Source organism: Podospora pseudopauciseta (genome assembly GCF_035222475.1).
Source record: "Podospora pseudopauciseta strain CBS 411.78 chromosome 7 map unlocalized CBS411.78m_7, whole genome shotgun sequence".
Taxonomy (NCBI): Eukaryota; Fungi; Ascomycota; class Sordariomycetes; order Sordariales; family Podosporaceae; genus Podospora; species Podospora pseudopauciseta.
The window spans coordinates 2,052,141-2,079,699 of NW_026946667.1; the positions used below are offsets into that span (position 1 = coordinate 2,052,141).

Consider the following 27,559-nt stretch of genomic DNA (forward strand, 5'->3'; position numbering starts at 1 on the left):
ACAACTCCCAAAGCACAAGTGGCAACCACTTGGCATACATATATACACGTATCGAGATATCTTCGCCCAGAAGTTGAGAGACGTCATTCCTCTCGGTGCAGCCGAAGTCTTGCTGAGCTTGAAGCCGAGTGTCAGGACTGAAAAAGCCAGGAGGGTAGGTGCATTACTTTTCCATCGCCCCAATACCCTCTCCCCAAAGCTACCCACCTGAACGAAATTCCCACAAGCTCATCACCCAACATAAAGCCTACGTACCTATCTCCGGAGAACACCTGCTGCTAACCACCCACCCCAACACCTTAAACCCTCTGCCCCTTTTCCTCACGATATACGCCTCCAAACATCCTCCGACAGATTTATTCCCCATAGCCACCTGCAACTATTACCCGGTTGTTATCTGATCGTACGAGCTTCACTGCCAACCACTGCTTCAAGGTAGACAAGCTCGGCCGAGATAACTAACACCTACCCACTGCCACCTTCTTGCAATATAGTGCTAGGAAGCGGTTGTAAACAATCCTGGTAGGTAATTCGGAAAAGTGTTTGGAAGTCATGATGGATAGGCGTTCAAGTCTCGACTACCTAGACATGTAAGGACCATCAAGTAAACCTGTTTCTATTTTGCAGGAACTCTGCCATCAATGCTATTTTCAAGAGACCTCCCACAATCGGCAGTGGGTGTGATACTATCTTCAGCAGGCCTTCTTCGCCGTAGGAGATCATCGAATCGAGTCCCGAGGCGTATAGTGACACCAGTGAGACGGCAAAAAGGCTTCAGCTGACCTGCCCCTAATTAAGAAAAGTCCTATTAATTGCAAGACACGCCATCAAAATCACAAACGCGCATACTGGCGCAAGATTTCTCAATCAAGTATGCAGCTTCGCTGGCTGTTTCGCATTGCGCTTCTCCCTCCGAGAGCTGAAAACGGGTATACTCCCTATCTAAGCATGCAATGTCTCTTTCCCCCTCTGCCAATCATCAACCCCACCGCTCTACACCGGCGCATAAGTCGAAAAGTTCATCTCAAACTGCGCAGGTCTAACCGGGCGACCACCGTCAGAATCCTCACCACCACTCGTCCAACCCTCCTTCTCAACCAGCTCGGCAAAAGGAACATGATGCTGAGAAATCCGAGGCACCTGGACGCCCTCTCCGCGAGCTCTTTTCAAACTCTCCTCACGCTGCTTGGCCGCCAAACCGATCATGGCCTGCAAGGTGTAAACGGCGTCATTGCCAGCATTGTGCAGGTTCTTCGTCTGGATCCCCAAGAACTCGCAGACAGTGCTCACGCTGGGCTGCTTGTTGCTGCGGACGGCATACTGGTACATATGCTTGATGTCGATTATCTCAAGAACGCTCTGGGCCTTGTAGATGTTGTACTTGATCGCCTCGAGAAACTTGATATCAGAACCAGACTCGTGGAAGACCAGCACAACCGGGTAAGGGCTGTTGTCAATGATGGTTTCCATGGTCTCGGGCACATGTTTACCCTGAACAACCTCGGTTTCACTATTCGCGCTGTTAGGGTGTTCCTCGTTTGTGATTAAAGAGAGTGAGCAGAACTTACCCAAAGTCAAAGTTCTCAGGGCAACCCTTGACGTATTTTTTGTTCTGAGCCCGAGTGTACTCCGCTACCCAGAAGTGGCGAGCTTCAATGGCCTCGAACCAACTCTGGCCGTTTTCACCTGGGGCCATGTCCTTGAGATTGGGTGTGTCCAGAATGGCGACGCCAACCTCGGTGATGATGTTCGGATTTTTCTCCCAGGCTTCAACATCGATACACACAAACCTCACCGCGGAGGGCTGGGCAGTGTCTTCAGCTGTCTTGTGCTCGCGGAGACCAAGGTAGCACTGTGTGCGCTTCAATCCGTGACCCCAAGCAAGGTGGGCTTCAAAGCGCTTGTACGCGTTCTTCTTGGCCTTTTCAGTCTTCTTGTGGGAGTTGGAAATCATCTTCAAAACAGAGATGAGCTTCGCCTGCCCCTCCTCGGTTCCTTGCTGGATATCGTCCTCGGGCTTCGGGCGGGGAACAAGACCACAGAGGTCCTTGAATTCATCGGCACTGTGGGTGCGGCCAAGAAAACGAGGTCGAGGCGTGTTGCCATCGCCAAAACCCAGTCTGAACTTGGCTTCGTTCTTGCCGGGGGGGATGGTAAGGTTGATTTCCAACCGAGCATTGATCGTGTCCAACATATGCTGGAACTGGTAAGTGGGCACAAACAGGCCAGGCTTGGGATGGATCGTCTTGGGCTGGTGAAGGTAATAACTATTGTCAAATCTGTCAGCCCCCGTCAACTTGCCATCCCACAAGATCAAAACTTACATATCCCAGACACGGTTCTTGTGAAGTCCTTCGATGGTAAACATTTCCTTGGCCTACACTCGTTAGTCAATTAAACACAGTCAAGTGATGATGAAGATTCCAACTCACACGCTCCCCATTGCGTTTGCCAACAAACATCTCGGGATAACCGCGGACCATCTTCCACGAAACAAACTCGGTGCCCTCCGGAGAGAGATCGCCTCTCTCGAGACCCGTCTCCTTCCACATCAGGCCTTCCTTCTCAAGTTTCTCGGGGTTGAGCTTGAATTCGGGCATGTCCTCAAGAATGGCTCTCGCCTTGCTGGTCTTGTCCTTTTTGATCAGTTGTGAGGCAATCTCCAGGTTGAGCCGGTGCGGTGAGGTGGAGTCCCTGACCTCAAGATTCCTAATATTGAAGATCATGCCACCAGTCGAGTCGTCAGAGTCGTACTGATCGTAGTCATAAGTCATCTCTGTTTGAGTAAAAACCATCAGTATAACCTTTCAGCCACATCAAGATGGAAGTTTGCTCACGCTCGATCGTCTCCTCATCCAAACTCCGCCAGAAAGAAGGGTCAATGCCCTTGAACAAGTCGGGCTCACCAGTGGCGGCCACCAACTGCTCAATGAAGGCCTCGTCGGCCTCGCGCTCCTCGGCAGGAAACATGTTGTTGGTGGACATCATGTACCTGTCCACGGGGTCCTTAGTCTTCCCCTCGTTCACCGAGGAAACGTCGCTCTCCGACGTGGTCCAGTCCTCAAACTCTGGCTCGCTGGTCAGCAAAAAGATCCCGGCAAAGTCTGGCTCGCTCGCGGACAGCCTCACCGGCTGGAACCGGACAAGCCGGGAGCGCAGGCGACTCTCTGTCGCCGGCACGCGCGGGATCTCTCGTCCCAGCGCTTCTCTGCGCCGCGTCAGCAGCCGCGGCGTTTTCTTGGGCTCGCTCGCCCGTGAGGGCGGCGGCCCACGCAAACCAGGAGGTGCCGAAAGAAAAGTTCATCTTTGGCAAATTTCTTTGCCAAATTGCTCGTCGGTCTCTAGGGAAAAGAGAAAAGAGGGAAAAAGCTTACCAGTCGTGGGTCTGCGCTGCAAATACTCGCAGCCTGGATATCGTGGGGACGGCAACTAAGCGGCGAGAGCAATGATGTCGTCGATGACGGGGGTGGGTGCTCAAGACTAAGCAAGCCTGGTGCTTGATGATGTCGTCGTGGACGAGGGGTGGGTGGGTGGCAGACGACGACTAATCGCTTAGTCGTTCCTCAAAGTCGGTTGTGCGAGGGAGAGAGTTCTCGGGAGGGAAGGAAGCAAGGAGCGCAGTGAATGTGGGTGGAAAAGGAGACAAAACTGGGCACCAAGAGCAGGCAAACGGACAAACACTTGGCAGAATACAGTATGGGAGTCAAAGACAAGCAAAACCATGGGTTAGATTAACATGAAATTGTTCCCTTCACACGTTTCGGGCGAGATTGTTTACCTTCAAGAGAGTTGGCCAAGGGGTGATGTTGAAAGTAAATATGAGGCTCATTCCTTAGTATGACTGGGCATGCATTGGTGGAGCCCAACAGCCTGCATGGCTCACCCAGGCTCACCATCGCTGTCTGCTGGGAGCACACCAGGCATCCAAGCCAATTATTCTGGTGCACAAAACAGTTCTCATGTACAATATTAACCAGTAACTTTGCCTGTCGTGTTACCTCAAAAACTAAGGCCATGGGGGGAACATCAGGTAAGTATTGCAAAGGATTTCCCAAGAGAGCGAACATGAGTGCTCAAAGAATGTGATGAAAGTCATCCTCAGAATCCCAGTGCAATTTTCAACGCTTTAAACTATCTCTACCCCCCAGCACTCTCACTCCCAAAATCTGCAATTTACAATCTCCCCTTTGATTATTAAACCCTCCCCCTCTTCGCCACCGGCGACCTAGACCTCGATCTCGAACTGCTGTAATACCTCCTCTTGTTCCCATAGCCCCCAACAGACCTCGACCTCGACCTTGAAGGCGACCGTCTCCTCACATCCCCATCCCAACTCCTAGGCGGATGCCCTAGAGGTGAGGGCGAGCGCGTATACCGCATTTGCTTCCTAGCAGGAGGAGAACCCCGAGTTTTACTCCGGCTTCTACTAACAGAGTAAGAATCATCCCTCCTCCGCTTGACAGCCGTGGACCGATCAGCAACGGGAGAGCCAGATCTCGAATACGACATGCTGCGTGTACGGCTGCGGCTGCGGCCACGGCGGGGTGGCGGTGAAAAGCTCCTATCCCTGGCATTCCCCACAGGACTCCGAGCCCGTGGCGGAGGGGACCGTGACCAGCTCCTACTACGGCTTCTGCTCATGCTGCGGTCCCTGCTAAGGCTCCGGCTGTCGCGGCGGCCAGCACGTGGTGGGGGAGAACGAGAAATAGATCGTCTGGGAGAAACGGAACGAGAATAGCTGCGGCTTCTGCTACGACTGTAAGAATCGTCCCTTGCCCTCCGAGGCGGAGTGCGAGACAGAGACCGGCCCCTGCTGATGGCCTTGCGCGGTGGTGTCCGAGAACGAGACCGAGAAGAGTAAGACGAATAAGATGAGTAGCTGGACACTGACTCCGAGTCTGAGTCCGCAGGTGGTGCCGGCAGCGCTGGTTTCGGCATGTTCTGCAGGAACTCTCTCATCTCGTCGGTGAGGTAGCCCATCTTGATCGAAGTGAAGTAGTTGATCGAGAAGCGAATGTTGCGCGGTTCGTCGTGCGGGAACAGGCCCTCCAGGCTCGGCTTCAAGATATCCTCCGACAGCCTCGTCTTGAGCTTGACAGTGCCCATATTCTCCTGCAAGTCCTCAAACAGAATCTTGATGAAAATACGGCTCGCCGACGTCGTCTCCTCCTCGTTCAGGTGAATGATCGAAAGAACATGCCACCCAATCGAATCCGACGACAACAAATGCCCAAAGAACCTCGCGATATTCCTCAGCTTGTTCGTCTCGTACCGATGAATCGTCGTATAGTACTTCATAAACGACTCCTCGAACAGCTCCATCCACATCCGATTCAGCCTCGCAAACCTCTCTCCCAGCAACCCCATAAACTTGAGATACACCTTCTCCTGCGCGCATGACTCCACGATCATGGACACCAGCTCGGGCTCCTGTCCCACCGGCAACCTCAACTTCATCAGCTTATGCGCCGCCTCCTCCGGATCCGCACTCGACTGAATGCTCAGGTAAATCGTCCTCCGCAAGTTGACCAAATCAGCATTGCTCTGATCCTTGATCTCAATCGCCTTTGTCTCCTCCTCCTCCTCCTCGTCCTCACTATCACTCTCCTCACTCCCGCTCCCATCCTCATCCTCACTCCCGCTCTCCTCTCCCAAAATCTGCGCCTTCAACTTCTTATACTCGGCCTCATTCGTCTCCCAATCCGGATCAAACTTGAAAATATTCAGCGTATCCTCCGTCTTGATATCCTCATCCAGCCCAATCTTGTGCGTGATCTGATCCTCCTCCTCCACCAGGTCCAACTCCTCCTTGATCACCGGATTGTCCTTGTACTTGTCCTTCCTGACCTGAAACAACACCTCGATCATGTACTGCGTCCTCTTGTCGATATCAGCCTCGTGCAAGATGCGCCTAAACTCATCAAACACGGCGTGCGCCATCGTAGGCGACATCTCCTCCAGAAACAAACCCACCTCCCTCATCAACCCAACCGCAATCTCCACGCTGTCATCCGTCGGCTTCCGCAGCAACAGCAGCAGCATCTGCGCCGCGAGGTTCTCGTGAACAACTTGATTGTTGACCAAATGCGCAATAAACATGGTACTCGACAAGCAAACCGCCTTGTCATTCCTCTTGAAAGCCTTCCGGAACCGCATAATCAGCCTCTTGACCAGCAACTCCCCAACCTGCGGCAGCTTCGTATTGCAAATGGCAGCCAAACAAGCGTAAATAGGAGTAAACGGCAAACTAGCATGCTGCGCCTTGAGCAGACTCTGACAAAACAACCCTCTGCCCCTGATCAAATTCTCATTGAACAGCTCGGGAACCACAAACTTGATATTCGCTGTGTTGACCTTGTTGACCAGGCCATTGATCGACTTCTTCAACGCTTCCCAAGCCATGCGTTGATACTCCTTGCTCGTCTTGTCCGTAATAGCAGCCTGCAAAGCGCGCAGCTTCTGCGGTGGCAGATACACACCCTGACTGCGAAGGTTGAGCAGCTTCTGGTATTCAGCCCTCATATCCTCAAGCTTTTCCTCTTCCGTCTTCGCCGGCGGCGCAGGAGGAGGGGGGGTGTGCTCTCTCTTGGCCGGCGCAACAGGAGCAGGGCGGTACCGATCCGGCCCATCGCGGCGAGGGGGCGGGGAATGTCTTCTCGAAGGCGGCGACCGGCCATGATGTCTCGAAGGGGGGCTCCGATCCCTAATCGGATAGCGGCGCTCATCATCTCTGTCCCTCGGCGAAAAAGACCGTCGGTCCCGTGGAGAGAAGGATCGGTTTCTGCGCGCTGGCGATTGACGGCGGGAATGGGCCGGCGTCGGGGATCTCTGAGGGGAAGCATCGCGTGAGTGCACCTCCCCATTCTCCATCGGTGATCTGGATCTAGACCTCTCCTCATGGCGGTGCTCTCCCGACTCTCTGGACGGCGACCTCTCATCAACGCCATCTCTCCTCGGCGTCGGCGATCGTCCTCGAGAATCCTGTGACATCTCCCTTTCTCTCCTCGGCGTCGGCGATTTTGATTTCGACACCGATCTCGATCTTGACCTCGACTGGCGTGGACTAGGCGACCTCTCAACTTGTCGCGTAATCGAGGCGCTCTCCTCCCTCTCCGGTGTCGCCATCGTCTTTTTTTTTCCCCACACGCGTGTTTTCCAATGATTTGTCCCTGATAAACTCTCGCGCGCCAATTCGTTTCTCAGTTTCGCAGAAAAGCGATGTCGATTTGACAATTTCGTTGCCGATGGAAAGTTTAACAAGGCTGTGTTTGCAACAGTTTCCGTCCTCAAGCGCAACCTGCACCTACAGTTGCACTAACCGTTGGCCCCACTTTTTACTTTTCTCTTCTTGCCTGCCGGGAAGCCCCCCCCCCCCAGAAAACGCGAACCCCTGACGCGCCAGTGGCTAGGCCACCGTGGAACTGAGCTTCAGCGTTGCTGTCCCGAACTTTGCGACAACCACCAACCATCAAACACCACCACCACTTGCCTCGTCCACCACCGTCAACAACCTTGACGATTCAACGTTTAATTCAATTCAATTCACTCCTTTACACCCCTTATTTATTTATTTTCCCAATCTCACAATGGTCTGTCTTCCTCCCCATCCCCCCCTTTGCCACCACCCGCCCTATCTAACACTGATTAAACTCCAGCTCGACAAACTCACCGGCCTCGCCATGCTAGCAGCAGCCTCCGCCGTCTTCCTCTACTACACAATCTGGACTCTTCTCATGGTACTTACTTCCTTCATTTCCCCCCTTCTCCCCTTTTCCTCTTAAACCCCCCTCACCCAGACCCATCACTAATAATCCAAAAACCCAACAGCCCTTCGTAGACTCCGACCACCCCCTCCAAAACTTCTTTCCCCCCCGCGTCTGGGCCATCCGTCTCCCCGTCATCCTCGTCCTCCTCGGCTCCGCCGTCGTCGGCTCCTTCCTCTCCATCGTCATGATCAGGTCCAACCGCAAAAAGGCCCTCAAGGCCGCCAAGGCGGCCGAGGAGGCGGCCAAGAAGAAGTCTTGAATCAAACACTACGCTATATGTTTTGCATTGTTGTTGGAGGAGGAGGAGGAGGCCATTATCACTGTGAAGAAGGATGCGTTGATTTAGCCCAGGGTGGCAGGCAGTTCGTGAGAAAAGGGAAGGGATCTATCTATCTATAATACACCACAACCATCTTGTTGGGACAACAACAACAACAACAACAACAGCAACAGCAACAAGTGGGAAATAACGAGACAGAGAGAAAGTGGAACAAAAAAGGAAAAAAGACTAATAAAATACCTTGCCTACCCTTGCTCCTCCAACATAAGAGCAAGATCAAAACACACCCAGAGCCACATATTGTCTCATATCAACCAATGCAATCTGTCGGCCATTATATCAAAAACCATGTCAATGCTCACTCTCTCGTACAAAGCTACTGGGATATCCCATCCAGCACCACCCCCTTCCCAACTCCACTACTATACCTCCGTGCTCCCCACACCACTACCAAAAAATCTCCAAAAGAATAGAGGATGAGTGCGGTTTATGTGGATCGAACACATGACCTTCAGATTGTAAATTACCAAAGTTGACTTCAGTCTGACGCTCTCCCAACTGAGCTAAACCCGCTACTTGTTGACGCATCAACATGTCAATATCACAGTCCATATCTGCCTTTCCCTTTTCCTTTCCCTTTCCCCCGTCACCACATACACAATCACTTTCATATTGGAACCCAAAAAGATTTGTCAAACACCATCCTTTTTATTGAGGGATCAATGTCCAACTTAAAAAAAAAAAAAAAAAATCCCGACTACTCACTTTCATCTTCGTTTTTATCGGGACAAAAACTATCTACTTGATTGGTGTTTGTTGGTTTCTGGTTGTTGTTATCATGCCCACCCTCCACTCGCCGTCACTCCTCAGTAACAGGCCCCTATTCCAAACCAACCCATAACCCCCAAAGCCTGACCCCTCTGTCCAAAATAGACACAAAAGCCAAACCTACCCAAACGCCCAACCCCCAAGAGTAGAGTTAGTAGTAGTTATTGATGTTTAATCCCACACACAAAAGCAACACAAACCCGGTCTCAACTCCCGCATGTTGCTGCCGCTGCTGACCCATCTATAAAATCCCTTTCCCCCCCCCCCCCCTCCCCCCTCCCCAAAAAAAACTCCTCGCTTCATTCGCTCAAACCCGCTGATCAGCAAAATCCAGCACCTCGCAATCATCCTCAAAAAACCCGTCCTCGCCATTCCCCGACCCACCTGCTCCCCGCCTGCGTCTTGTGGTAATCACAATCTGCGTGTCGTCATCACCGCGGAAAAGGACCCTTTCCATCGCCGAGGCGGGCAACGCACGCGAGGCTTCGAGGTCAATGTTGAATGACTCGTCCTCTGGCAGATGGGGTAGACCGAGATCGATCTTGGTGGCGCTGATCGGCAGGCCAAACACCCAGGTATCATCGGCGTCGTTCTCATCAGCGGCAGCAGCCTCATCAGCAGCAGCCTCCTCAAAAGGGAGCGGAGTCGCACGAGCGGCTTTGCCCTTCTTCTTGCGCGGTGCTGATGGTTCTGCCTGGGTGTCCTCCAACTGAGTCTCGGCCAAGATGGACGTGATCTCCAAGGATTTGGCTTTGGAGGAGGACGTCATCTCATACAAGGCGATGCGTCTGTCGGTGTGGAAAGGCTGGTACGGGGCGCTGGACTCAATCTCGGCCTGGGGAATAGACGACTCAACGCCGCCATACCGGGCCCGCAAGCTAGGCTTGATCTGGTTCAGCACCAGAGTGTTATTGAAGGGGTCCAGGTCCCGCTCGGAGAAATCCAAATACTCATCGGGATCCAAAATGCGCTTTACCGCTGGAGCTATGGAGTCGTCAGGCAGCAACGGGAGCTGATGGTCTGTGTACCTAGAGAGCCGCTGGCCCCGCTTGCCGTGGGCACCAGACCTCTTGCTCTGGAATACTCTGACCTGACCCCCTCCCAAGACAGAGAGAGAGCGGTCACGCTTGGCGACCCAGGCTACGCAACCGGGTTCGGGGAGCACGGAAGAGTTTGGCAATGAAACTCTGTTGTCTCCGGTGTGTCTGAGCTGGCTGATTGCGTTTCCAGTCTTGCCCAGGGAGTGGCTGATGCCGTGAACAATCACCTTGCCACCATGAGCAGCATATTCTGCAGCACCTGCAAAGGCTGGGGTGTTCGAGTTGCTCCGACGCTGGCGATTGATCAGCGGGCGGGCGGCTTCCCGGACAGAGCTCAAGGCGTTTGTCGCCATCGAAACAGCCGAAGTCGAGCCTTCTGGAACAGCAGCTTTGGTCTCCTCGGGAAGTCGGCGACGCGGAGGCGGCCAGGAAAAGGCACCCGACGGAAGATCCAAAAGGTGAACGGTGCCGCGCTCAGTGACCATGGCAGCACGCTCACCATGGGGCTGGGTCCAGGCCAGTTCAACAATACGAGCAACCGTCATGCGCGAGAACTGGGCAACTTGACGCACACGTGGACCTCCGACAGGTGAGCCAGTAGCCTGGAGAGGCGATGACTTGGTGTTCTGAACCCGCATCAAATCCCACACCGTCTGGACGTCGCCCTTGCTGCTCGCGCTGAACAGGAAAAGCCCTGAAGGTGATAGTGAGAGGAAGCTGCACCCATGAGGAATGGTGAACGTAGTGACGGGATGGAGGTTGCTGGATGGCCCAAGACTATCAATGTCCAAAACAGACACAAGACCTGGCTCTTTGGAGACAGGTGGCGTCACAGCACCATGTGTGGGAGGGAACTGAGGTGGTGAGGCGCCCAGACCCCAGTTCTGAGGGGCCTGTGTTGGTGACCTCGGTGTCTGGGAAGGCTGGGGGTTCCAGTAATTGTTCCAAGCCTGTAAGCCCTGCTTCCCAACCCACTTCGCACCTTGAATCAGCTCTTGTGTGGCGTCGCGCATGAGCTTGTTGACCACGCTCTCGGAAAGCGGCAGGTCGAGATCCGCATTCGCCTGGGGCAGCTGAGGGGGAGTCACGGACGTCAACCCAGGGGCGCGGCCGTGAATGAGAACGGGAACCGAAGCACGCAGTGCTATCTGTGAGGACGGCGTAGCAGGACAGTATGCCATCCATCTGGAACTGACGCTGACGATGGCAACCTGAGGTCTCGGTCGTGGTGGAACTGGTGACCGGCCTCGCTCGTTTTCTTGGCCAGGCTCTCCTTTGAGCGGCTGCTGGAGAGTCGTCCAAACCTTGCCGTGGCATCTGAAGTGCAGCGGCTGATCAGCGACGACGGGTGCCTGCCGATAGATCCAGCATTCTCCGGTAACTCCCGACGACACCACAATACTGCCGCCTTCCGCATGAATGTGGAAGGCACCGGTGGGAGGAGGTGCCTTGAATGCTGCGCTTGTGATGGGCATCTTGAGGGGCACCTTTGGCGCCTCGAGAAGAACGCTCACCGGGCGGCCCGTCTTGAGAGAGTAGACCTCTACAGAGGTGTAATAAGATTCGGCAAATCCGGGCGCCGGGCGACTGCCCGTGACGCTCTCTTTCGAGGACGGGTCAGGGCTCGTGATGTTGGTCATGGCCTCCGATCTTTCGGCAGAAACCGCATCATAATCGCCTTCCACGTTGATAGCGGGAGCAGGCGCGGGCAGGTTCGGCCCATGAATAACGACTGCGACCAACGGGAAAAGATCCGACTCATGCGTCATCCAGGGAAGGATTTTGGCATGGTAGACACCGCCACGCAGTCCTTTCAGGTTAGCAACAGTCTCGACCTCCCGTTTTCCAACGGTGAGGATCTCGAGGCCACCTTCATAGCCGGCAAGGACGACATTGGACTTGCTGCTGGCAGGGTCGGTATTCGGCAAAGGAAGGGTGTCGAATCCACAATAGTAGCCCTTTTCTCCCGCCTTCATCCCGGAATGCGACTGTGAGTCAAGGTCGATTTCGGGGGCACCGTAGAAATGAGCCTGGGGCTGATGAGGCAAAGGCGGATTTGAAACAGCTCTATGGGCGTAGTTAGAATGCATGGAGCCGCGCCTAGCTGCCGCGATCGATCCAAGATGGCTGTGGGTGTCTGGTGGCGAATAATAGTTGTTGTCCACGTGGAAGCTCAAGGGACGTCTTCCTGCAAGCGGGGGAGAGGCCGAAGGCGGGTGATAACCCACCGAGGGTCTCGGCGAGGACCAGCCTGACGGGATGCCGCGGGGATCTTCATAGGAGGAAGGCGCCGTCGGCGGGGACTCGCCGGCTAAGCTGATGAGGTTTCCCGGGGAACCGGCCATGCCTGCGGAGATCCCCCGAGTCCATTCCCTGGTGTTCAACGAGGTGCTCGTCGCATATGATGCCGTCGAGGCAGCATCCAAGAGGGGCGACGCAACTGGATTCTCGTTGGACGAGACACTAGCTGGTTTGATCTCTGGAGAGATAACAGGTGAGGCACTGGATGATCCTTTAGTGGTGCCGGTGCCATTCCCATTACTGATGTAATTAAAGTAGTCAGCCTTGTAGGTCCTTAGGTTCCCGAATCGCTCCTTTTCCAGCTTCCTGTGTCCAGGCTCTTGCTCTTCTTTACCAGGGTAGAGGGAACCCACGTGAACTTGGCACCTTGTTTTGTCACCGCTGCGACCACTCCGCCGCCTTCTTTGCCATTCTTCCGGTCTTTCTTGTAGACTTTTGGATGCGCCCAGTTAGCTTGCGCTCTGTAGAACAACACAGGTGGGTTCAGGGGTATCTGAGAGCATGGGCAGAATGCAAGCCAATACCATCAGGACATGACAAAATACAGACCTGGCATGAATGGCGACCCAGAAGTCAAGCGAGCAGTTATACCGCTCGCGTAACGAGATAGCTGACACCCCTCAACGCTTGGACGAAGAAGGTGCCGGCCGAAGGGTAATTAAGGTATATCAGCAGTAAAGCGAACAGTATGTATTCAAGTCAAGGCACCGGCGGTAGTCTCGATATCTGTTCGGTCGTTGCTGACAAGTGTATGTACGCGTGCAACAGGGAGTTGCGATCGAAGTATGACAGGTGCTTCGGGGTGACTCTTTGTGTGTTGGTTGTAGTGTAGATGCGCGCTCGGGCTGTCTAGACTATCAACGGCTCAACGATGGCGTAGGCGCCTCGGTCGGTCGGAGTGTCGGTCGTAGAGGAGAAGGACAAAGAAAGGAGCGGAAGATCCCAGAGAGAGGCGCTGTCCAACACAGGAAGCGCGTGAGGTCTTCTGACACGGGCGAAACAAAAAGCCAGCCTTTTTCTATAAGTATTACGATAAGGTAGAGAGGTAGTATGCAGCATGCAGTGGGTGTATTATCAAGAGACTAGTAAAGGAAGAGGGAATAACAGAAGAAGACTAGAACGAGAGAGAAGAAGGTTGTGATGGTGGTTCTGGTTGGTGTTGATGTTGGTATCTGGTGTTGTATGAAAGGAGAAAGAAGAAGAGATGCAAGACGATGGATGGAATAACCGTCCTAGCTATGGTGTATGGTACGGATAGCCAGTGCTGGATGAACTGGCCGTGCCTGGATGGATGGACTGGACCGGCCGTGACTCGACGGGGAGCGAGGACGGCCACAGCCAGCTGGGGTCAAGGTTGACAGACGGCGCATCTGTGAATGCCGGGTGCAGCACAAGGGCCCAGGAAAGGGGGGGAGGGGGGGTGTGTGGCTCGTGGTTCGGTCCCTTGCGCGGGCTGGTGGGGTTCTGCAGCAAGGGAAATCGACTCCATGCTGGGGTACTTCAGCCCTGACGGGAATAGCGCCAATGAACCCCAAGATAAGCATGGGATAAGCCCAGCGCTACCACGTTATCAGCCAGAAGCCCAGCAAATGGCGGGGTTTATCTTGTACGCGCTCTGCGGTCCGAGACGGTATTTGTGCAGTGCCGCCTCACTTGTGAATTCCCAGAGAAAGGGCGGGTGTCATATGTGTCAAGCAAATACACCACGTGAGAGCTGGAAAGTGTCGGGTTATTTTGAGGTGTGTGTCCAAGCAGTGCCGGCAGCCCCGTTTGATTCCGGGCCTCCAGTCTTTGCCTAGGTGCATACGTCATTCCATAATGCCCGTGGTCAAGGTCATCCATCATGCATTCAGGGCTAGGATTGGAGCACTGTACCGTGATGACGGACGAGAGGACTGGTGACTTGGTCAAGTGCAAAAACTGGAAATCGGTAACAATAACCGTTACCTATGTCAACCCGGCATTGTGGTTTCAACCATCGAGCAAGTGGTGATCCCCCCGATGCCGCATGAGTCGACCAAGTACCCTCTTGGTCACCCCGCCTTTCGCCCAGCGCATTCCCCCTCTGACTCCACCTGCGACTCACCGCAGCACGTCATATCTTATCAGTTGAGTTCGTCCATAACGACTACATTCCTCCCAAATGACCAGACGATGCACCTGCCAGTCGGGTTCATCTCAAGAATCATCTCTCTCACTCAGACTCTGTCTTCTGCCAGATTCCATCTGCATACACCATAGGTTTACTAAACCACCACCCTTACACCGACAAGCCAATACTTGCGTGGAAAGGTGGAGAAGCCAGAAGCAGGGGCACATGAACAACTCCGAGTTGGAGAGAGAGAGAGGCGGTGGAGTTTGGAGTCTGCCCCAACAAGTCATCCACGTTGTCCCGATCCTCTATACGATATGCTGAGAAGTCAACCTCCTCAGACTGTCTCAACTCTGCAGCCAAACTCTATACCTCGCCCACTTCCACTTCTCGGCTCCTCCAGACTCGCTTTCCCAGTCTTGTCGAACCAACGTGCCCTGCGCCGCCCAATCCACCACCTTTTGCTCGGTTTCAGGCCCTTCGCCAGAGACCACCTCCAAAGTAACCTTTCCGCTGAACATGACCTCAACCTCGTCCTCTCCTTGTTCCCTTTTGAACTTTGTAAATGCATCAGAAGCAGCGGCGTAGAAGTTGCTGAAATCGTGGTGCTTTCTTGACCTTACATCCTTCCACATGCCGCGTCTCAGCTCCTGTAGCTCTGGAAGTCCATTTAGCCTATGTCTTCCAACATATGTATGCAGGGAGGCATTGCTCACCTTCCCGACCTCTCGCAACCTTCTTGCCCATGGTGACTTCGGCATCTTCAGTGAAGCAGTCGAGCCAGGGCTCATACATTCGTTTGGGGTCGTCCGATATGGCGAAGAAGTAGAAGATAAAACTCGGGATTTCAATCCCCGGCTTGCGAGTAATTGGATTCATGTTGCTGTGGTTTTGTTTTGTTTGTGTACAGTCAAAAGAAGAGAGAGAAGAGCAATCCGTTAGGTTGCAAGACCAAACCTCTGAGAAAGTGACGCAATTAACCCTGATGACCCATACTTAACCCTGAGAAAGACATGTACCCCCCCTGCCTCATGTACACAAACCAAGCCTTCTTTGAGAATCATATCTTCTCCCCCTTTCTCACATAGTCATCTAACTCTCTCCCTCATCCTGCAACATAATCCCACTGGTCAGATCAAAATGGACAACAGAGACAAAGACAGGACCAACAAGTTCGTCACCGATTTCCTCGCCCAGTCCAGCAACCTCACCGGCGGCGCAAGATGGTTCACGTACTTTGACACCCACCCCACAGATCTAGAAACCGGAAACAGCGGCCTATGGGACTTTAAGGATGTAAGCCATCGCTTGGAAAAGTTCATAAGGGACGAGTACGGAACTCGTGGCACCGAGCTACGGATAGCTGGTGGTTGGATCTACGCTTCAAGGCGCAACCAGGACGTACCATTCCGCTACAGGATTGCTTCTCGAGAATACCACTCCCTGTCCCCCATCTTCATCACCGGCGAGGGGAAGCCCAACGCCGAGGTCATGTTCCACAGCAAGGTCCACCTCACGTTTGGCAGTCCATATTGCCCTACAGACAAGAAGGGTGATTCAGAACCAGACTATTATCTCGAGAGGGGGGGCCTACGATCTCCCGAGAGAGGACTATCATTCAGAGAGGGAGTCTATACCAGAGAGACCCAAAAAGTACGACTTTGCTGTTTGGGGCAGGTTGGTCCGACGAGCTGGGGAAAACGAGATACTAAACAACCGGGAGACGGACCGAACTGGGGAAGACAAGCGAGTAAAACGCGAGAGTGATGATGATGATGATGATGATGATGATGATTCTGCTCTCAACTTGTGGAAATGGGAAGCGTTCAAGTCCTGAGAGTATGACATGACTGACGAGAAGTTGGGGGTCAGGCTCGATGATGAAGATTATCTGTTTCGAAGAAGATGTCCTCGAGGGAAGGAACACTAGCTGTAGAAGATAGGCAATATAATTGTAATATAAAAAGGAAAAGAAAAAAAAAGGAAATATTGCCTGTAAGATCGTATCAAGCTCCCCTCCCATCTCGCGCGACTCCCAGTCTACATGAAGGCAGAAGCAAGACACAGTATATATACCATTCCAACCACACACCTTCCAACAGCTCCAATATCCTTGCCAGGGCGCCCTTGTGGTCAGGTCAAATGGTAAGGATATTGGAGCTGTCAACCCCCCCCCCCGCCGGGGGCTTGCAACCGATATCCCCCGAGTTCGATTCGAAGTAAAACCACCGAGGTGTTCGTAACCGGCCACCTCCTTCTGGGTTTGACCGGTGAGTTTTTTCGACTTTTTTTCACGACCACACTCTATACAACAGAATGCTGGCAAGCAGGATGAAGAACAACTTGGACATGTGACTGCTAGCTAGCTAAGGTCTTCCCAATGCCCAAAGTTCACACGTACCTCAATCATTTTAGACCCCTCTGCCCTCTGGAATAATTGCTACCTTCAGATCCTGTAATATTCAGGTTGTGTTTGCAACAAAGAGGGTGAGTAATTTCACACTCGACCAAAAACTCCTCGCTCACCGAAACTGCCCAGACCAGATCCGATCGATCTTCCACAAATAAATATCATTACAACATCATGCCTCTATGCTCACCAATGCTCACTTCGCAAACTATTCCAATGTTAGCCCAAATCCTCATTCAGAATGGAAAAACCATGTACTCACAGCCTTGGCCTCCTCCTCGGTCACATCCGAAACATCCAGCTCCTCCTTCGTGATGAGCCCCAGTCCACCGCCCACAATATGCTTATACCACATCTCCCTCCGGTCACCATCCAGCTCACCACTCAGCAAGCTCTTCCTCAGCGCTCTCAGAAGCTTGTTGTACAGCATCGGCATCTCGAACCCAAGCAACTCCTCCCTCATAACACCCAAATTTTCAGCAGCCCGCGAGTAAAACACATCAGCAAAGCTGTCCTTGATGAGCTTCCGAACAATCTCGCCCATTTGCTTGACAGCCTTCTCGATCGTCTCGTCGTCCTCAGCTGCGGCGAGCATCTGCTTGAACTCGGGAATAGCGTTTTCTGAAGAGATGGCAGCGCGCTTGGGTTGACCGCCAAGGAGGGAGTCAATGTCGAGGCCGGAGAGGGGCTTGACGGCGTCTTTCTTGCTGAAGCGACCTTTGGCCTTTTCGGGAACCTTCTTGAGTTCTGCGGCATCGATGAGGTTGCCGATTTCGTGCTTGGCTTTATCGAGGAGCTTCTTTGGAGGCTTGGAGTACCTCAACAGAATCTCGGCTGGTTGCCCGATGGGCGAGTCTGGGTCAACAGCCCGGGCTCGGATGGCCTGGTTCATCCGGTGGATGATTGGGTTGTACACCTCGTCTACGGGTGCATAGTCTACTGGTTTTCTGTTGCGACATGTTAGTAAACTGCCGGGATACATGGAGCGAAAGCATACCCATCCTCATCAACATCATAGTTCGACAAATCCATTGCGTCAACAAAGTCGCTCACAGCGTCCTTCAAATCATCGTTTGGCAACAGCCGATGCTCCTTGAGCACACTCCCAGACACGGTAAGCACCTTGTCCAAGGGCGGGAATTGGTAACTTCGGATATCCTCGGCAAAGGGCAGAGGTACATCGTAAAGGCACTCAAACTCATCCTCAAGACCAGTGTTGGGCTTGAGAAGAAGAATCTGAACTGCAGCCTCATCCTTTTGCACATATCTGGCAACAGCATACGAGTCAGCCTCATAGAGAGCATGAATGAATGCCGAAAGTCCCAATTCGGCCTCCTCGTTCATTTTCTGGGGCACAATCAGACCCGTTTCGCCCATGTTGATAAAGGGATTGTAACTGTCAAAGGGGATGAACCCGATGATGGTGAATGACTTTTTGGTCGAGTACTTTGTGATGGACAGATCGGACTCGCCAAACGGAACCACCGTGCGGCCATACTGGTAGCCCTTTGCAAGCTCTTCAAAATCAACGTCTCTCTTGCCTCCTGGGGCGTCGGGATCGTTGACCTTGTAGGTGCGCATTTGCTTGACGCCGGAGAACTCGGCTCCGCCCATCTCAGAATCCCCATCTTCGTCTTTGTAGGTCTGTGATTGACTGAATCCGTTATTGTTGCTGACCACGACGGTGCTTGCTGATGGCGCAGAAGCCCGTTTGGTCTTGTAGTAACGCTCCACGTGGAAGCTGATGGCGCTTGGATATTTGTCTGGGTCTCCGAGGGTCAAAGGCCCATCATAGGCCTTGAATGGTCGTACTGGCTTGATCCGAGGTATTGACAGCTCATCCACGGCCTGTTGCATGGTGCCGAACACGCCGTCATTGCACTTTTCCACCAGTTGCTGAAATGCCTTTTCGTTGTTTTTCTTGTTGGTAGACTTGTCTTCTTCCTTAAAGCCGTAGTCAGCGTCGTCAAAATCGATACCACTAAAAGAATGTCAGTCTGACGCTGTCTCTTGTCGTCAGGAAACAGAAACATACATCACAATCAGTTCAACTTTCAACTCGTTGAATACCACAGCGATGTCGTCCAGCTCTTCATCATCAATGCTCGACTCGCCATTGGTGACAAGGATTACCCTCCGCTTGATCTTGTGCTTTGGATTGTACTTCTCAAGCATCTTCAGTGCCACCACAACAGCAGAAACCGGATCGGCACCATAGCTCCTGGACGGCTGGACCTTGGAGCGCAATTCTCTGAGCTCCGTCATGCTCATGGGGCCGATGGGCTGTAACACAGAGATGTTATCGTAGCCCTCGAGCTTATCTTTATTCGCGAGTTCGTTCTCTGTCTCGTCGGTGTTGAAGCCAACGAAACCTATGGTCCACGTCTTCCTGCTTGCCGCGACGGTATCTGAAATCTTGTCCCAAACATAGCGCATACCAAAATCGAGATCAGATTCGACGCGGCCGTTATGGCAATCGGCCATTGACTCGCCTAGGTCGACGACGTAGACTGTGGATTCCTTGTCGGCCATTCTGTGTGTTTTTGCTCATCAACTGGACTGAAAATGAAAGAATTGAGACGAATTCATCAGTTTCAATGTCAGATGTTCAAATAAATGTCCGTTGACACGATCTCCAGGCAGCATCGCCAAAGGACCCACGCGCCTTGATCTGGGTCTGGGATGGCAGCTGCTGCCTTTCCCTTTCGCGCGTGGGCACATGTCTTCGCGTCACCCAGCACTTAAACCCTCCTGCCTGCAACAAAAAGACGCTCGGGCCATGGCCCCAACCACCAGCTTCTCCACAAAGGCCAACAGCCAAGTGCACGCTTGAGCTGCACAATGATTGATTGATAAGATCATGCCCTTCACAGAGAGTCTTGACCTCAGCTGTCTGTATCTCCTTAGCATCTTCCTCCCTATCCTTACAACCAAAACCTCACAACTCTCAAAATGGGCTTCTTCTCCCCCGCCCCGTATCACATCATCAGGTACCACCACTCCTCCCCACCAGTTCACCACATACATCACCCTCAACTAACCTCCCTCCCCCTCTCAGCTACGGCTTCCTCCTCGGCACAACCTTCTTCCACACCTTCGTAGGCGGCATCGTCTCCTTCCGCGTCCTCCCCCGCCCCCAGTTCTCTTCCCTCATGTCCTCCCTCTTCCCAATCTACTTCACAATCCAAACCGCCCTCCCCCTCGTCCTAGCAATCACCTACCCCGCCAGCCAAAACCCCTTCGGCATCACCGGCGGCATCACCGGCTTCCTTCACTCCTCCAACCGCTACTCCACCTTCGTCCCCGTCACCGCCACCTTTGTGTCCGCCCTCGCCAACCTCGCCTTCGTCGGTCCTCTCACGACCAAGGTCATGGATGAGAGGAAGCTCCAGGGTATGTGTACTCCATGCCTACAATTACATATATCATTCGGTAATTATTAATGCCACAAAAAAAAACAGAAAAGAAAGACGGCAAAAAATCCTGGGACTCCCCTCCCCACTCGCAAGAAATGCAAGCCCTCAACAAGCAATTCGGCATCCTCCACGGCGTGTCCAGCTTCCTGAACCTAGGCACCTTTATCGGAAGCCTTGTTTACGGCGTTACCCTGTCCAAGAGACTCTCTTAAAACCAATCCCCATCCTACCAGCAAGTACCTTGCCCCCCACCCGAGTTCAAAGCGCATAGTTCGTCTCAGGTCCAACGTCTCAAGTCAAGGTCAAGGTCTCTTCCCACACACACACACACATACACACACACGCAAAGCACAAAGTCACATGGCAGCAAGCATTACGAATGACAAATTTGGTTTATTACACCATGTTTTTTATCATGTGTTTCTGCTCTGTAGGTTGGTTATACAACATACACATTTACAGACAAAAACAAAGCCCCATCCATTTACACGCCCAAACCCAGATATCTCAAAAAAAATGACAAATTAACGCCCGCTATAGAATACCCCTTTTCTCTCAAGAGACAGTGAAAGAAAAAAAGCAAAATACCACAAATCCCGCCGCTTGTTGTGTGTTGTGGTATTAATAGACCCGCCAATTTTCCGTGTCAACGATCCAACGCAAATATCCCATCCCATTCATCTACCCATCCATCCAGTCTCAGAATCCAGTTGCGGCGGCGGGCTTTGCAACCCATTGATCCATCCATCCATCTACCCACCCACCCAAATCTCGATCCAGTAGTTTCCAGGTTTCGCAACCTCTCCATCCAATCTCTTCTTTTCTTTTTCTTTTCCTTTTTGCCCTCCAAACGATGATTGATCACAACCCACTAGCCAAAGCCCTCAACTCCCTCTTCACCTCCTCCATCTCCCTCCTCCTCTTCTCGGCATCCTCCTGCACCTTTCTCCTCTCCCTCTCCTCCTCTTGCTGATCAACCAGCTTTTGCTTCTCCACCCACTGCGTCAGCGTCCACCGGCCTGGCTTTCTGGCCAGGAGCTCCTCCACGCTCAACTCGGCGGCCGGCTTGGGGAATTGGGTAGAGAGGGGGTCGACTCTGATTTGCTTGCGGCCCGGGACGGGGGGTTGGACGTGAATTATGGGGGTTGTGGCTGTCCTCTTTGGTGCGGCGGGGGGAGTGGCGGTAGGAATGGCGAGGGAGGTGGTTGAGCCGCAATTGTGGCATTGGGTGAGGGTAGCAGCAGGCTTGAGGTTGTTGTTGTTGTTGTTGAGGTTGTTGTTGTTGTTGTCGAGGGGGGTGAGAGGGGTGGTGACGGGGGGAAAGTAGCTGTCTGTTGAGGTGGCGGGGGAGGAGGAGAGGGTTGGTGGGGTGGTGGTGGTGGTGGTGGCGGCGGTGGTGGTGTCCGATACGGCGGAGGTGGTGGTGGACATTGCGGTGTTGGTTGAGGTAGAGGATGTCTTTCGGTAGAGGGATGACCAGAAGCTTGAGGAAGTAGGGGAGCTGGGTCTGCTTAGTCTTCTGCTGGTTGGTCGGCTGTTGCTGCTGCTTTCCTTCTTGTTGCCGCTGTCGTTGTCTGTCGAAGAAGAGGAAGAGGAAATAAAGAATTGGAACGGGTTGCGGAAGGAGAACCGGTTGGGGTTTGAGGACGAGGAGGCTGCCATTTTGAAAGAGTGTGAAGAGGTGAATGTTGCTCTTTAAAAAGGTCGGTGGGTTGATGGGTAGGGTGAATTGGGGGTTCTGTTGCTCCAAAAAGTGAAAATCGTCGGTCCCTTTGTGGGGTTTTTGCACTGGTCGCGAAGCTTAAGATAAGCCTTTTCCTCCTTGCTGGCTGTCACCGGATTCCCCCCTGACTCTTTTCAGGGTCTTTCCCTGGGCAAGAGAGCAAACGGCCGAGTGAAGCTTGATTCAACTTTGTGCTCTTTGCAGGCGCTACTAACTCGGCTGGTTCCACAACAAAACAAAACGTGGAAAGAAGCGGTGCCTGCGAAGGGAGCCGGTGAAGACAGGCGGGGAAGTTGGTAGGTCTCGAGGGCTTTGGTGACTTTGCTGGTCGCGGATGGGATGAACGGTTGTGGCGGGAGCTACTGGCGGGCAACTGTGCTCGAGTCGTAAACACCGTCGGATTTGAGCTCGGAGGGTGATGGAGGTGGCTTGCTGTCAAAAAACTTGAGGTGCTCAGATGACAAGGTGGGATGAATAATAAGTGAATATGTTTGCTTTGTGACTCGAAAGACGAGATATTATTCACTGAGAGATATTCACGTTTTGTTCGAGAAGAGTCAAAAGACCGAGGAATACTAACACAACAATGTGACGAGTTCAAGACATCAAGAGTGAACCGAAAAGAAAAAACAAGGCAGCTGCCGTAATATATACCCCTCACAAACAAACATCCTCCTCTTCTCCTCCCTCTTTCATGTCCGCCCGACCCGCTGGTCACAACCAATGCCCGGTGGTGGTGGTGGTCGGGGAGGCTCTCCCGCGCTCTGACCAGACTAGGACCAGGGTCCGGACTGCGGAGAGGGCCCAGTCCACCCAGATTTTCCCCATCTCCCGTGATGATCCATCTCCACTCCCTTTATGTCAAATTCACGGGGGGTTTGCTTATTCTGGGAACCGCTGTGTTGTTCAACAACGGCCTGCGGTAATCGGCGGAGAGCGGGACAACAAGACCAACTGGGTGGTCAGGTCAGGCGGGCCTGGTGGATATAAACATCTCTTTTTCACAGTTTCATGCTCTTATTTGTTGTGGTTATGGCCCTCCTCCACGGGGAACCCCCCACACACACACACCTTGGGCATTGAAGATGGGCCTGGTCTCTTTGGCTTCCAACCCCACGTTTCAAACGGGGCTCAACCAATCTGCAGCTGCATGCAAGTCCAGCACGCGAGGTAGCGTTGAAAAAAGAGCCAATTTCAGCCAGTTTGGTCATGTGGACCTTCTGGAATCCCGCACTAACTAGCGGGTCGTCACCGCTAGCAGCGTGGGAGGGCCCCTGTCTCGTGTCCAGATCTGTGGGATGCTCACACCATTTCAGGGAGCCGCTAAAAGCCGGAGTGCTTTGGCGAAGAAGAACGATGCCTGAGAATGGATATCTTCAGCTGGTTTCCCAGCCCAATATGGCCTCAAGGTGGTGATGCCTGATGTTTTTTTTTGTTTGTTTTTGTTTCTCTGTGTCAATTGTCTGTGGATAATCAAGAATACGGACATGAGCTCTGGTCACCTGAGTCGGAAAGTGGTGGACCAAGGCGTGGTCGGTAATTTACACTGTGATTAACGATAATATTCTCATGTTCCACCTGAAAGAAGATCCCCTGCGTACCACCCCTCCCCACATCTCATCTGCACAGCTCATCTGCCGCCGCTCGTCTGAACGGTAGGGTTGCAGCCCTGTTGGGCTCAGGTCTCGTCCGCGACGGGCATCAAGATGCAGAATCGTTGGCCATCTGGACCGGCCCGTCCCTGACGGCTGCTGTGCCCCCATCAATCTACTTTTGAAGTCTCGTAGTAGAAAGGTTGCATATACCGACCTCTGACACAGGCCTCACTTCTGTTTCTGTTTCTGTTTCCGTCTTTCCTTCTCTTCAATCTGCTTGGCGATCTCGCTGGTGCGGATCACCTTAGGTGCCTTTGCTGGCGGTACCTTGTAGCCCGTGATCCAAGTTGGAGCAAACATGCCGACCTGTCTCTGATACGCCTTATACTCTGGGTATTTCCCCGCCGTGATGAGCTCCGTGAGCCACGTCGACCCTTGAAAGAGCATGATCAGAAAGGAAGGACCCACGCCAGCCCAACTGTACAAGTTCCTTGTGGCATAACAACTCCACTGATACAGGACAAACCAGATGGTCTGCTCGCAAGCAAAGTTGGGATGCCTCGAGTAGCTCCACAGGCCCGTCGTGATGAAGCCACGATCGAGGTCGTCTTGCTTGAAGCCTGACGGAACCTTGGCGGTTTTTCGGTATTGCTGCTTGGCAGATTGAAACTCCCACTGCTGTTGGTCGGCGATCCACTCCGTGAGGATCAACAAGAGCTCGACAGACGTATATGCGATGTCGGAGCTGGTCAGGTTGGGCTCAAACTGAGATGCCAGCAGGATGGGATAGGCGGGGGCTGCGAGGGCGAAAAGCAGGATGCTTTGGATGAAGGAGATGAAGGTCCAGTTGAAGACGTGAAAGGCAGCTTTGGGGACATATTGACGGATGATTTCCCTGCCCGGAATTAGTAAACCGTGATGAAGGTTAAAATACTTGCGAGTACACACACCATCGGTAGTCTTCCGATCCCACACTATAGCCGCCCTTTCTCCAGTAGTTGAAGGTGAGTCGAGCCTTCATCATGTTGTTAGCACTTCTGAGCTGAACCCCATGAGCGACGGTGTAACTTACGCTCCATGCAGCGCTGAAGAGGAGCGCCGCGTCTAGTCTCTGACTGGGAATTCCTGCCAAACGGGCCCAGGCATTGAAGTGGGCAATGTAGATGGTGGGCAACAAACTCCATGCCCGGTCAACTTGTGAATAGTTGCGGTTGATCTCGGCGGCAACCAGGAAGATAGCACCCAGCACTATCGAGATGGCGAATCCAGATATGAGGGGGTTTGTTTCCGCGTAGAGGTCCAGGAGACCCTCGCGGCGTGCAATGACATCAAGCACCTTGCTGGGCAGAGTGTAAAGCTGGGGGATAAACGGCTCCACCGTTTTGGAGAAGTCGGCGCAATCTTCGAGCGCTTTGATGGTTGGAAACGCCATTGTTGACTCGGATGTGTACTCAATGACCGGATATGAGTTGCTTCCTCAGTTGCAACATGAGATAGGTACTGGGAAGTCAAGTTATACCTGCTTGATGAGTGGCCAACTAACTGATGTGAGCGTCATCACATCCAGCGGCAACGATCTGGTGTTGGGCTGTGAAACGCTTGGATCGCCCAGGGTTAGGGGCGGTTTAGCGTGGTGTGGAAGCCGCCAAGACGCGATTGCCCCTTCGAAAGGTCTCCATTCTTACGTGGTATCGTGTATTTACTTTAAGTTCGCTTAGTTGCATATCGAGTTTGGGCTCACATCACGTTCGCGCATGTATTTCATGAAATTTCACATCTCAACTCGGTTCACCACCCTATTCAGGCCTCGTGAACTGAAAAGGTGGGATTGTTGCCTAATGTCCATGAAAGTCAAATTCATCAGATGAGATTATCTGAACCCGAGGAAAGCTGTCAACCAGTGTTGACTGCTGCCTCTCATGGAAGGCACGAGGAAGGGCTTATACGTGCAGGTTGGAGTCTTGAGCAGGCTTTCCTCTCATCGCGACTCGGTTGTGAGAGCACATCATATCTACAATTTGAAGAAGTCTAGATTTGGAGTCTCATCCAACATTCAATCTCATGTTGCCAATTGCAGCTCTGCTCTCTTCTTCTTCTTCTTCTCCACTCACTCTCCTTCACTAGCAAAGTCCACGGCAAAAACTACGAAACCAACTTCAACCAAAACAACCAAATCGTCACCAACTTCATCGACTAAGATATCGAAGGCTTCCACCAAGACCTCATCAGCAAAAACTGAGCAACCAACCATCGACACAAAACCCAACAACATCATGACACGCGTCCTCTGCGTGGCTGAAAAGCCCTCCATCGCCAAAGCAGTCGCCCAACACCTCTCCGGAGGCCAATATCAAACCGTACTTCCCCCCTCCCCATCTCACGCCACCCTTTGCTAACTTTCCATCAGGCGAACACCTCAGACAAATACACCAAAAACTATTCCTTCACCTTCAACTTCGGCCCCGGCCTGGGCGACTCCAACGTAACCATGACCGCCGTCCGCGGCCACCTTACCACCGCCGAATTCCCCCACCTACAAATCCTGGTCCCACCCACCCCCTGACTCCCTCTTCGACGCCCCCATCACCACCGTCACAACCCCCGACTGCAAAGCCATAGCCCGCAACATCGAAACCCTCGCCCGGTCCTCCTCCGTCCTCATCGTCTGGACCGACTGCGACCGCGAGGGGGAGCACATCGGCTCCGAAATCCGCGACGCCGCGCTCAAGGGGAACAGGAACATCCAGGTCAGGCGAGCGCGGTTTTCAAACGTGGAGAGGGGGCACATACTCAGCGCGGCGAGGAGGTTGGTGGCGTTGGATCAGCGGCAGGTTGATGCCGTGGCGGCGAGGATTGAGCTGGATTTGAGGATCGGGTTTGCTTTCACAAGGTTCTTGACGAATAACCTGCGGGGGCTGGGGGGTCCGATGGGGGAGTTGATGATCAGTTATGGGTCTTGTCAGTTTCCCACTCTGGGGTTTGTCGTCGATCGGTACTTTCGGGTCAAGAATTTTGTTCCCGAGGCGTTTTGGAGTATCAAGCTTGTTCACGAGAGGGAGGGGATGAAGGTGAGCTTTGGCTGGGCGCGGAATCGACTGTTTGATCGGGCGGCGGTGACGATTCTGTATGAACGCTGCCTGAGGGCGAGGGAGGCGGTGGTGAAAAAGGTTCAGGAGAAGCCCACCAAAAAGTGGAAGCCTCTCCCGCTTACGACGGTGGAATTACAAAAAATGGCGACGAGGTTTTTGAGGATGACGGGTCAGCAGGCTATGACGGTGGCGGAGAAGCTGTACAACAAGGGGTTTATCTCTTATCCGAGGACGGAGACGGACAGGTTTGACAAGGGGATGAACCTGAGGGGGTTGGTCGAGAAGCAGTTTCCTGATGGGAGGTGGGGAGCTTTCGCGAGGGAGTTGATTGAGGGGGGGAGGTTCAACCAGCCGAGGCAGGGGAAGAACGATGATAAGGCTCATCCGCCTATCCACCCTATCACCTACGCGGCGCCGACGGTGCTGGATGAGCAGGAGAGAAAGGTGTATGAGTTTGTGGTGAGGAGGTTTTTGGCTTGTTGCTCGGATGATGCCAAGGGGATGGCGACGGATGTGGAGGTGGGGTATGGGGAGGAGATGTTTGCTGCGCATGGGGTTATTGTGCTGGAGAGGAATTATCTGGATGTGTACCCCTACGAAAACTGGACGGGGACGGCTATGTTGCCCAAGTTTGAGGTGGGGGAGAGGTTTGAGCCGACCGAGGCCATGATGACGGAGGGGAAGACGAGCCCCCCGAGTTACTTGACCGAGGCGGATCTGATTGCGTTGATGGATGCGAATGGGATTGGGACGGATGCCACGATGGCGGAGCACATTGAGAAGATTCAGGAGAGGCAATATGTGGTTACGGTGCCGAGGGGGGGAGGGGGAGGAGCTGGTGGTGCCGAGGAAGATAATGAGCCTCCTCCTGCTGCTGGGCGAGGCCGTGGGAGAGGAAGGGGGAGGGGTGGACGAGCTGCTCGTGGCGGGAGAGGAGGGGCGAGAGGCGGTGGGGCTGAGGGAGGGGGGGTGATGGTGTCAAGGAGTTTATCCCGACCAGTCTAGGAGTTGCCCTTATC

At 53.2% G+C, this 27,559-nt stretch overlaps 11 protein-coding genes and 1 non-coding gene across 12 annotated transcripts; 5 read left to right on the top strand and 7 right to left on the bottom strand.

Moving 5' to 3' along the window:
• Nucleotides 1-859: 859 nt before the first annotated feature.
• Nucleotides 860-3,939, bottom strand: QC763_709210 (uncharacterized protein). The gene is made up of 6 exons (XM_062915913.1): nucleotides 3,375-3,939; nucleotides 2,838-3,068; nucleotides 2,457-2,776; nucleotides 2,325-2,377; nucleotides 1,569-2,267; nucleotides 860-1,510 (listed from the first exon to the last, which is right to left on the bottom strand). Exons 2-6 carry the CDS (start codon nucleotides 2,986-2,988, stop codon nucleotides 994-996), a joined length of 1,740 nt encoding a protein of 579 aa, XP_062761918.1. The 5' UTR covers nucleotides 2,989-3,068; nucleotides 3,375-3,939; the 3' UTR covers nucleotides 860-993.
• Nucleotides 3,940-4,194: 255 nt separating this feature from the next.
• On the bottom strand, nucleotides 4,195-7,125 carry CWC22 (pre-mRNA-splicing factor cwc22; the record flags this gene model as incomplete). The annotated part of the gene is made up of 1 exon (XM_062915914.1): nucleotides 4,195-7,125. The coding sequence occupies one exon, from the start codon at nucleotides 7,123-7,125 to the stop codon at nucleotides 4,195-4,197; it is 2,931 nt and encodes a 976-aa protein (XP_062761919.1).
• Nucleotides 7,126-7,424: 299 nt separating this feature from the next.
• Nucleotides 7,425-8,392, top strand: dpm2 (Dolichol phosphate-mannose biosynthesis regulatory protein). The gene is made up of 3 exons (XM_062915915.1): nucleotides 7,425-7,589; nucleotides 7,656-7,736; nucleotides 7,828-8,392. Exons 1-3 carry the CDS (start codon nucleotides 7,587-7,589, stop codon nucleotides 8,023-8,025), a joined length of 282 nt encoding a protein of 93 aa, XP_062761920.1. The 5' UTR covers nucleotides 7,425-7,586; the 3' UTR covers nucleotides 8,026-8,392.
• A 135-nt stretch (nucleotides 8,393-8,527) lies between these two features.
• QC763_0108340 lies at nucleotides 8,528-8,619 on the top strand. Its single transcript has one exon. It is a non-coding gene; the product is annotated as a tRNA-Phe (tRNA).
• Nucleotides 8,620-9,150: 531 nt separating this feature from the next.
• On the bottom strand, nucleotides 9,151-13,846 carry QC763_709240 (uncharacterized protein). Its single transcript, XM_062915916.1, has 3 exons — nucleotides 12,765-13,846; nucleotides 12,569-12,647; nucleotides 9,151-12,455 (listed from the first exon to the last, which is right to left on the bottom strand). Exons 1-3 carry the CDS (start codon nucleotides 12,769-12,771, stop codon nucleotides 9,182-9,184), a joined length of 3,360 nt encoding a protein of 1,119 aa, XP_062761921.1. The 5' UTR covers nucleotides 12,772-13,846; the 3' UTR covers nucleotides 9,151-9,181.
• Nucleotides 13,847-14,263: 417 nt separating this feature from the next.
• On the bottom strand, nucleotides 14,264-15,222 carry QC763_709245 (uncharacterized protein). Its single transcript, XM_062915917.1, has 2 exons — nucleotides 15,024-15,222; nucleotides 14,264-14,965 (listed from the first exon to the last, which is right to left on the bottom strand). The coding sequence occupies exons 1-2, from the start codon at nucleotides 15,184-15,186 to the stop codon at nucleotides 14,655-14,657; spliced, it is 474 nt and encodes a 157-aa protein (XP_062761922.1). The 5' UTR covers nucleotides 15,187-15,222; the 3' UTR covers nucleotides 14,264-14,654.
• Nucleotides 15,223-15,447: 225 nt separating this feature from the next.
• QC763_709246 (uncharacterized protein) lies at nucleotides 15,448-16,144 on the top strand (the record flags this gene model as incomplete). Its single annotated transcript, XM_062915918.1, has 2 exons — nucleotides 15,448-15,795; nucleotides 15,869-16,144. 2 exons carry the CDS (start codon nucleotides 15,448-15,450, stop codon nucleotides 16,142-16,144), a joined length of 624 nt encoding a protein of 207 aa, XP_062761923.1.
• A 360-nt stretch (nucleotides 16,145-16,504) lies between these two features.
• YKU80 (ATP-dependent DNA helicase yku80) lies at nucleotides 16,505-19,494 on the bottom strand. Its single transcript, XM_062915919.1, has 4 exons — nucleotides 18,753-19,494; nucleotides 17,715-18,698; nucleotides 16,980-17,664; nucleotides 16,505-16,925 (listed from the first exon to the last, which is right to left on the bottom strand). Exons 1-4 carry the CDS (start codon nucleotides 19,247-19,249, stop codon nucleotides 16,914-16,916), a joined length of 2,178 nt encoding a protein of 725 aa, XP_062761924.1. The 5' UTR covers nucleotides 19,250-19,494; the 3' UTR covers nucleotides 16,505-16,913.
• An 85-nt stretch (nucleotides 19,495-19,579) lies between these two features.
• Nucleotides 19,580-22,453, top strand: QC763_709260 (uncharacterized protein). Its single transcript, XM_062915920.1, has 4 exons — nucleotides 19,580-19,707; nucleotides 19,776-20,110; nucleotides 20,179-20,563; nucleotides 20,674-22,453. The coding sequence occupies exons 1-3, from the start codon at nucleotides 19,670-19,672 to the stop codon at nucleotides 20,343-20,345; spliced, it is 540 nt and encodes a 179-aa protein (XP_062761925.1). The 5' UTR covers nucleotides 19,580-19,669; the 3' UTR covers nucleotides 20,346-20,563; nucleotides 20,674-22,453.
• Nucleotides 20,995-21,795, bottom strand: QC763_709265 (uncharacterized protein; the record flags this gene model as incomplete). The annotated part of the gene is made up of 1 exon (XM_062915921.1): nucleotides 20,995-21,795. The coding sequence occupies one exon, from the start codon at nucleotides 21,793-21,795 to the stop codon at nucleotides 20,995-20,997; it is 801 nt and encodes a 266-aa protein (XP_062761926.1).
• Nucleotides 22,454-23,194: 741 nt separating the features above from the next.
• On the bottom strand, nucleotides 23,195-25,094 carry QC763_709270 (uncharacterized protein). The gene is made up of 3 exons (XM_062915922.1): nucleotides 24,524-25,094; nucleotides 24,402-24,466; nucleotides 23,195-24,346 (listed from the first exon to the last, which is right to left on the bottom strand). The coding sequence occupies exons 1-3, from the start codon at nucleotides 24,881-24,883 to the stop codon at nucleotides 23,680-23,682; spliced, it is 1,092 nt and encodes a 363-aa protein (XP_062761927.1). The 5' UTR covers nucleotides 24,884-25,094; the 3' UTR covers nucleotides 23,195-23,679.
• Nucleotides 25,095-25,171: 77 nt separating this feature from the next.
• TOP3_1 (DNA topoisomerase) lies at nucleotides 25,172-27,545 on the top strand (the record flags this gene model as incomplete). The annotated part of the gene is made up of 3 exons (XM_062906470.1): nucleotides 25,172-25,808; nucleotides 25,859-25,996; nucleotides 26,139-27,545. The coding sequence occupies exons 1-3, from the start codon at nucleotides 25,371-25,373 to the stop codon at nucleotides 27,543-27,545; spliced, it is 1,983 nt and encodes a 660-aa protein (XP_062761928.1). The 5' UTR covers nucleotides 25,172-25,370.
• Nucleotides 27,546-27,559: the final 14 nt, after the last annotated feature.

What these genes read in the sequence shown, in the direction of transcription:
- QC763_709210 (XM_062915913.1), bottom strand. Translation starts at nt 2,988, where the DNA reads ATGATGTCCACCAACAACATGTTTCCTGCCGAGGAGCGCGAGGCCGAC. An exon ending in GCGGTTATCCCGAGATGTTT is followed by an intron (nt 2,378 to 2,456) that starts GTTGGCAAACGC and finishes TAACGAGTGTAG; the next exon opens with GCCAAGGAAATGTTTACCAT. An exon ending in CCTGAGAACTTTGACTTTGG is followed by an intron (nt 1,511 to 1,568) that starts GTAAGTTCTGCT and finishes CAGCGCGAATAG; the next exon opens with TGAAACCGAGGTTGTTCAGG.
- dpm2 (XM_062915915.1), top strand. An exon ending in CAATCTGGACTCTTCTCATG is followed by an intron (nt 7,737 to 7,827) that starts GTACTTACTTCC and finishes AAAACCCAACAG; the next exon opens with CCCTTCGTAGACTCCGACCA.
- QC763_709240 (XM_062915916.1), bottom strand. An exon ending in AAACAAGGTGCCAAGTTCAC is followed by an intron (nt 12,456 to 12,568) that starts GTGGGTTCCCTC and finishes TAATTACATCAG; the next exon opens with TAATGGGAATGGCACCGGCA.
- QC763_709245 (XM_062915917.1), bottom strand. Translation starts at nt 15,186, where the DNA reads ATGAATCCAATTACTCGCAAGCCGGGGATTGAAATCCCGAGTTTTATC. An exon ending in GGTTGCGAGAGGTCGGGAAG is followed by an intron (nt 14,966 to 15,023) that starts GTGAGCAATGCC and finishes ATGGACTTCCAG; the next exon opens with AGCTACAGGAGCTGAGACGC.
- YKU80 (XM_062915919.1), bottom strand. Translation starts at nt 19,249, where the DNA reads ATGGCCGACAAGGAATCCACAGTCTACGTCGTCGACCTAGGCGAGTCA. An exon ending in AAAGTTGAACTGATTGTGAT is followed by an intron (nt 18,699 to 18,752) that starts GTATGTTTCTGT and finishes ACATTCTTTTAG; the next exon opens with TGGTATCGATTTTGACGACG. An exon ending in TATGATGTTGATGAGGATGG is followed by an intron (nt 17,665 to 17,714) that starts GTATGCTTTCGC and finishes ATGTCGCAACAG; the next exon opens with AAAACCAGTAGACTATGCAC.
- QC763_709260 (XM_062915920.1), top strand. Translation starts at nt 19,670, where the DNA reads ATGGGCTTCTTCTCCCCCGCCCCGTATCACATCATCAG. An exon ending in GCCCCGTATCACATCATCAG is followed by an intron (nt 19,708 to 19,775) that starts GTACCACCACTC and finishes TCCCCCTCTCAG; the next exon opens with CTACGGCTTCCTCCTCGGCA. An exon ending in GGATGAGAGGAAGCTCCAGG is followed by an intron (nt 20,111 to 20,178) that starts GTATGTGTACTC and finishes AAAAAAAAACAG; the next exon opens with AAAAGAAAGACGGCAAAAAA.
- QC763_709270 (XM_062915922.1), bottom strand. Translation starts at nt 24,883, where the DNA reads ATGGCGTTTCCAACCATCAAAGCGCTCGAAGATTGCGCCGACTTCTCC. An exon ending in TCTTCAGCGCTGCATGGAGC is followed by an intron (nt 24,467 to 24,523) that starts GTAAGTTACACC and finishes AACATGATGAAG; the next exon opens with GCTCGACTCACCTTCAACTA. An exon ending in GGATCGGAAGACTACCGATG is followed by an intron (nt 24,347 to 24,401) that starts GTGTGTGTACTC and finishes AATTCCGGGCAG; the next exon opens with GGAAATCATCCGTCAATATG.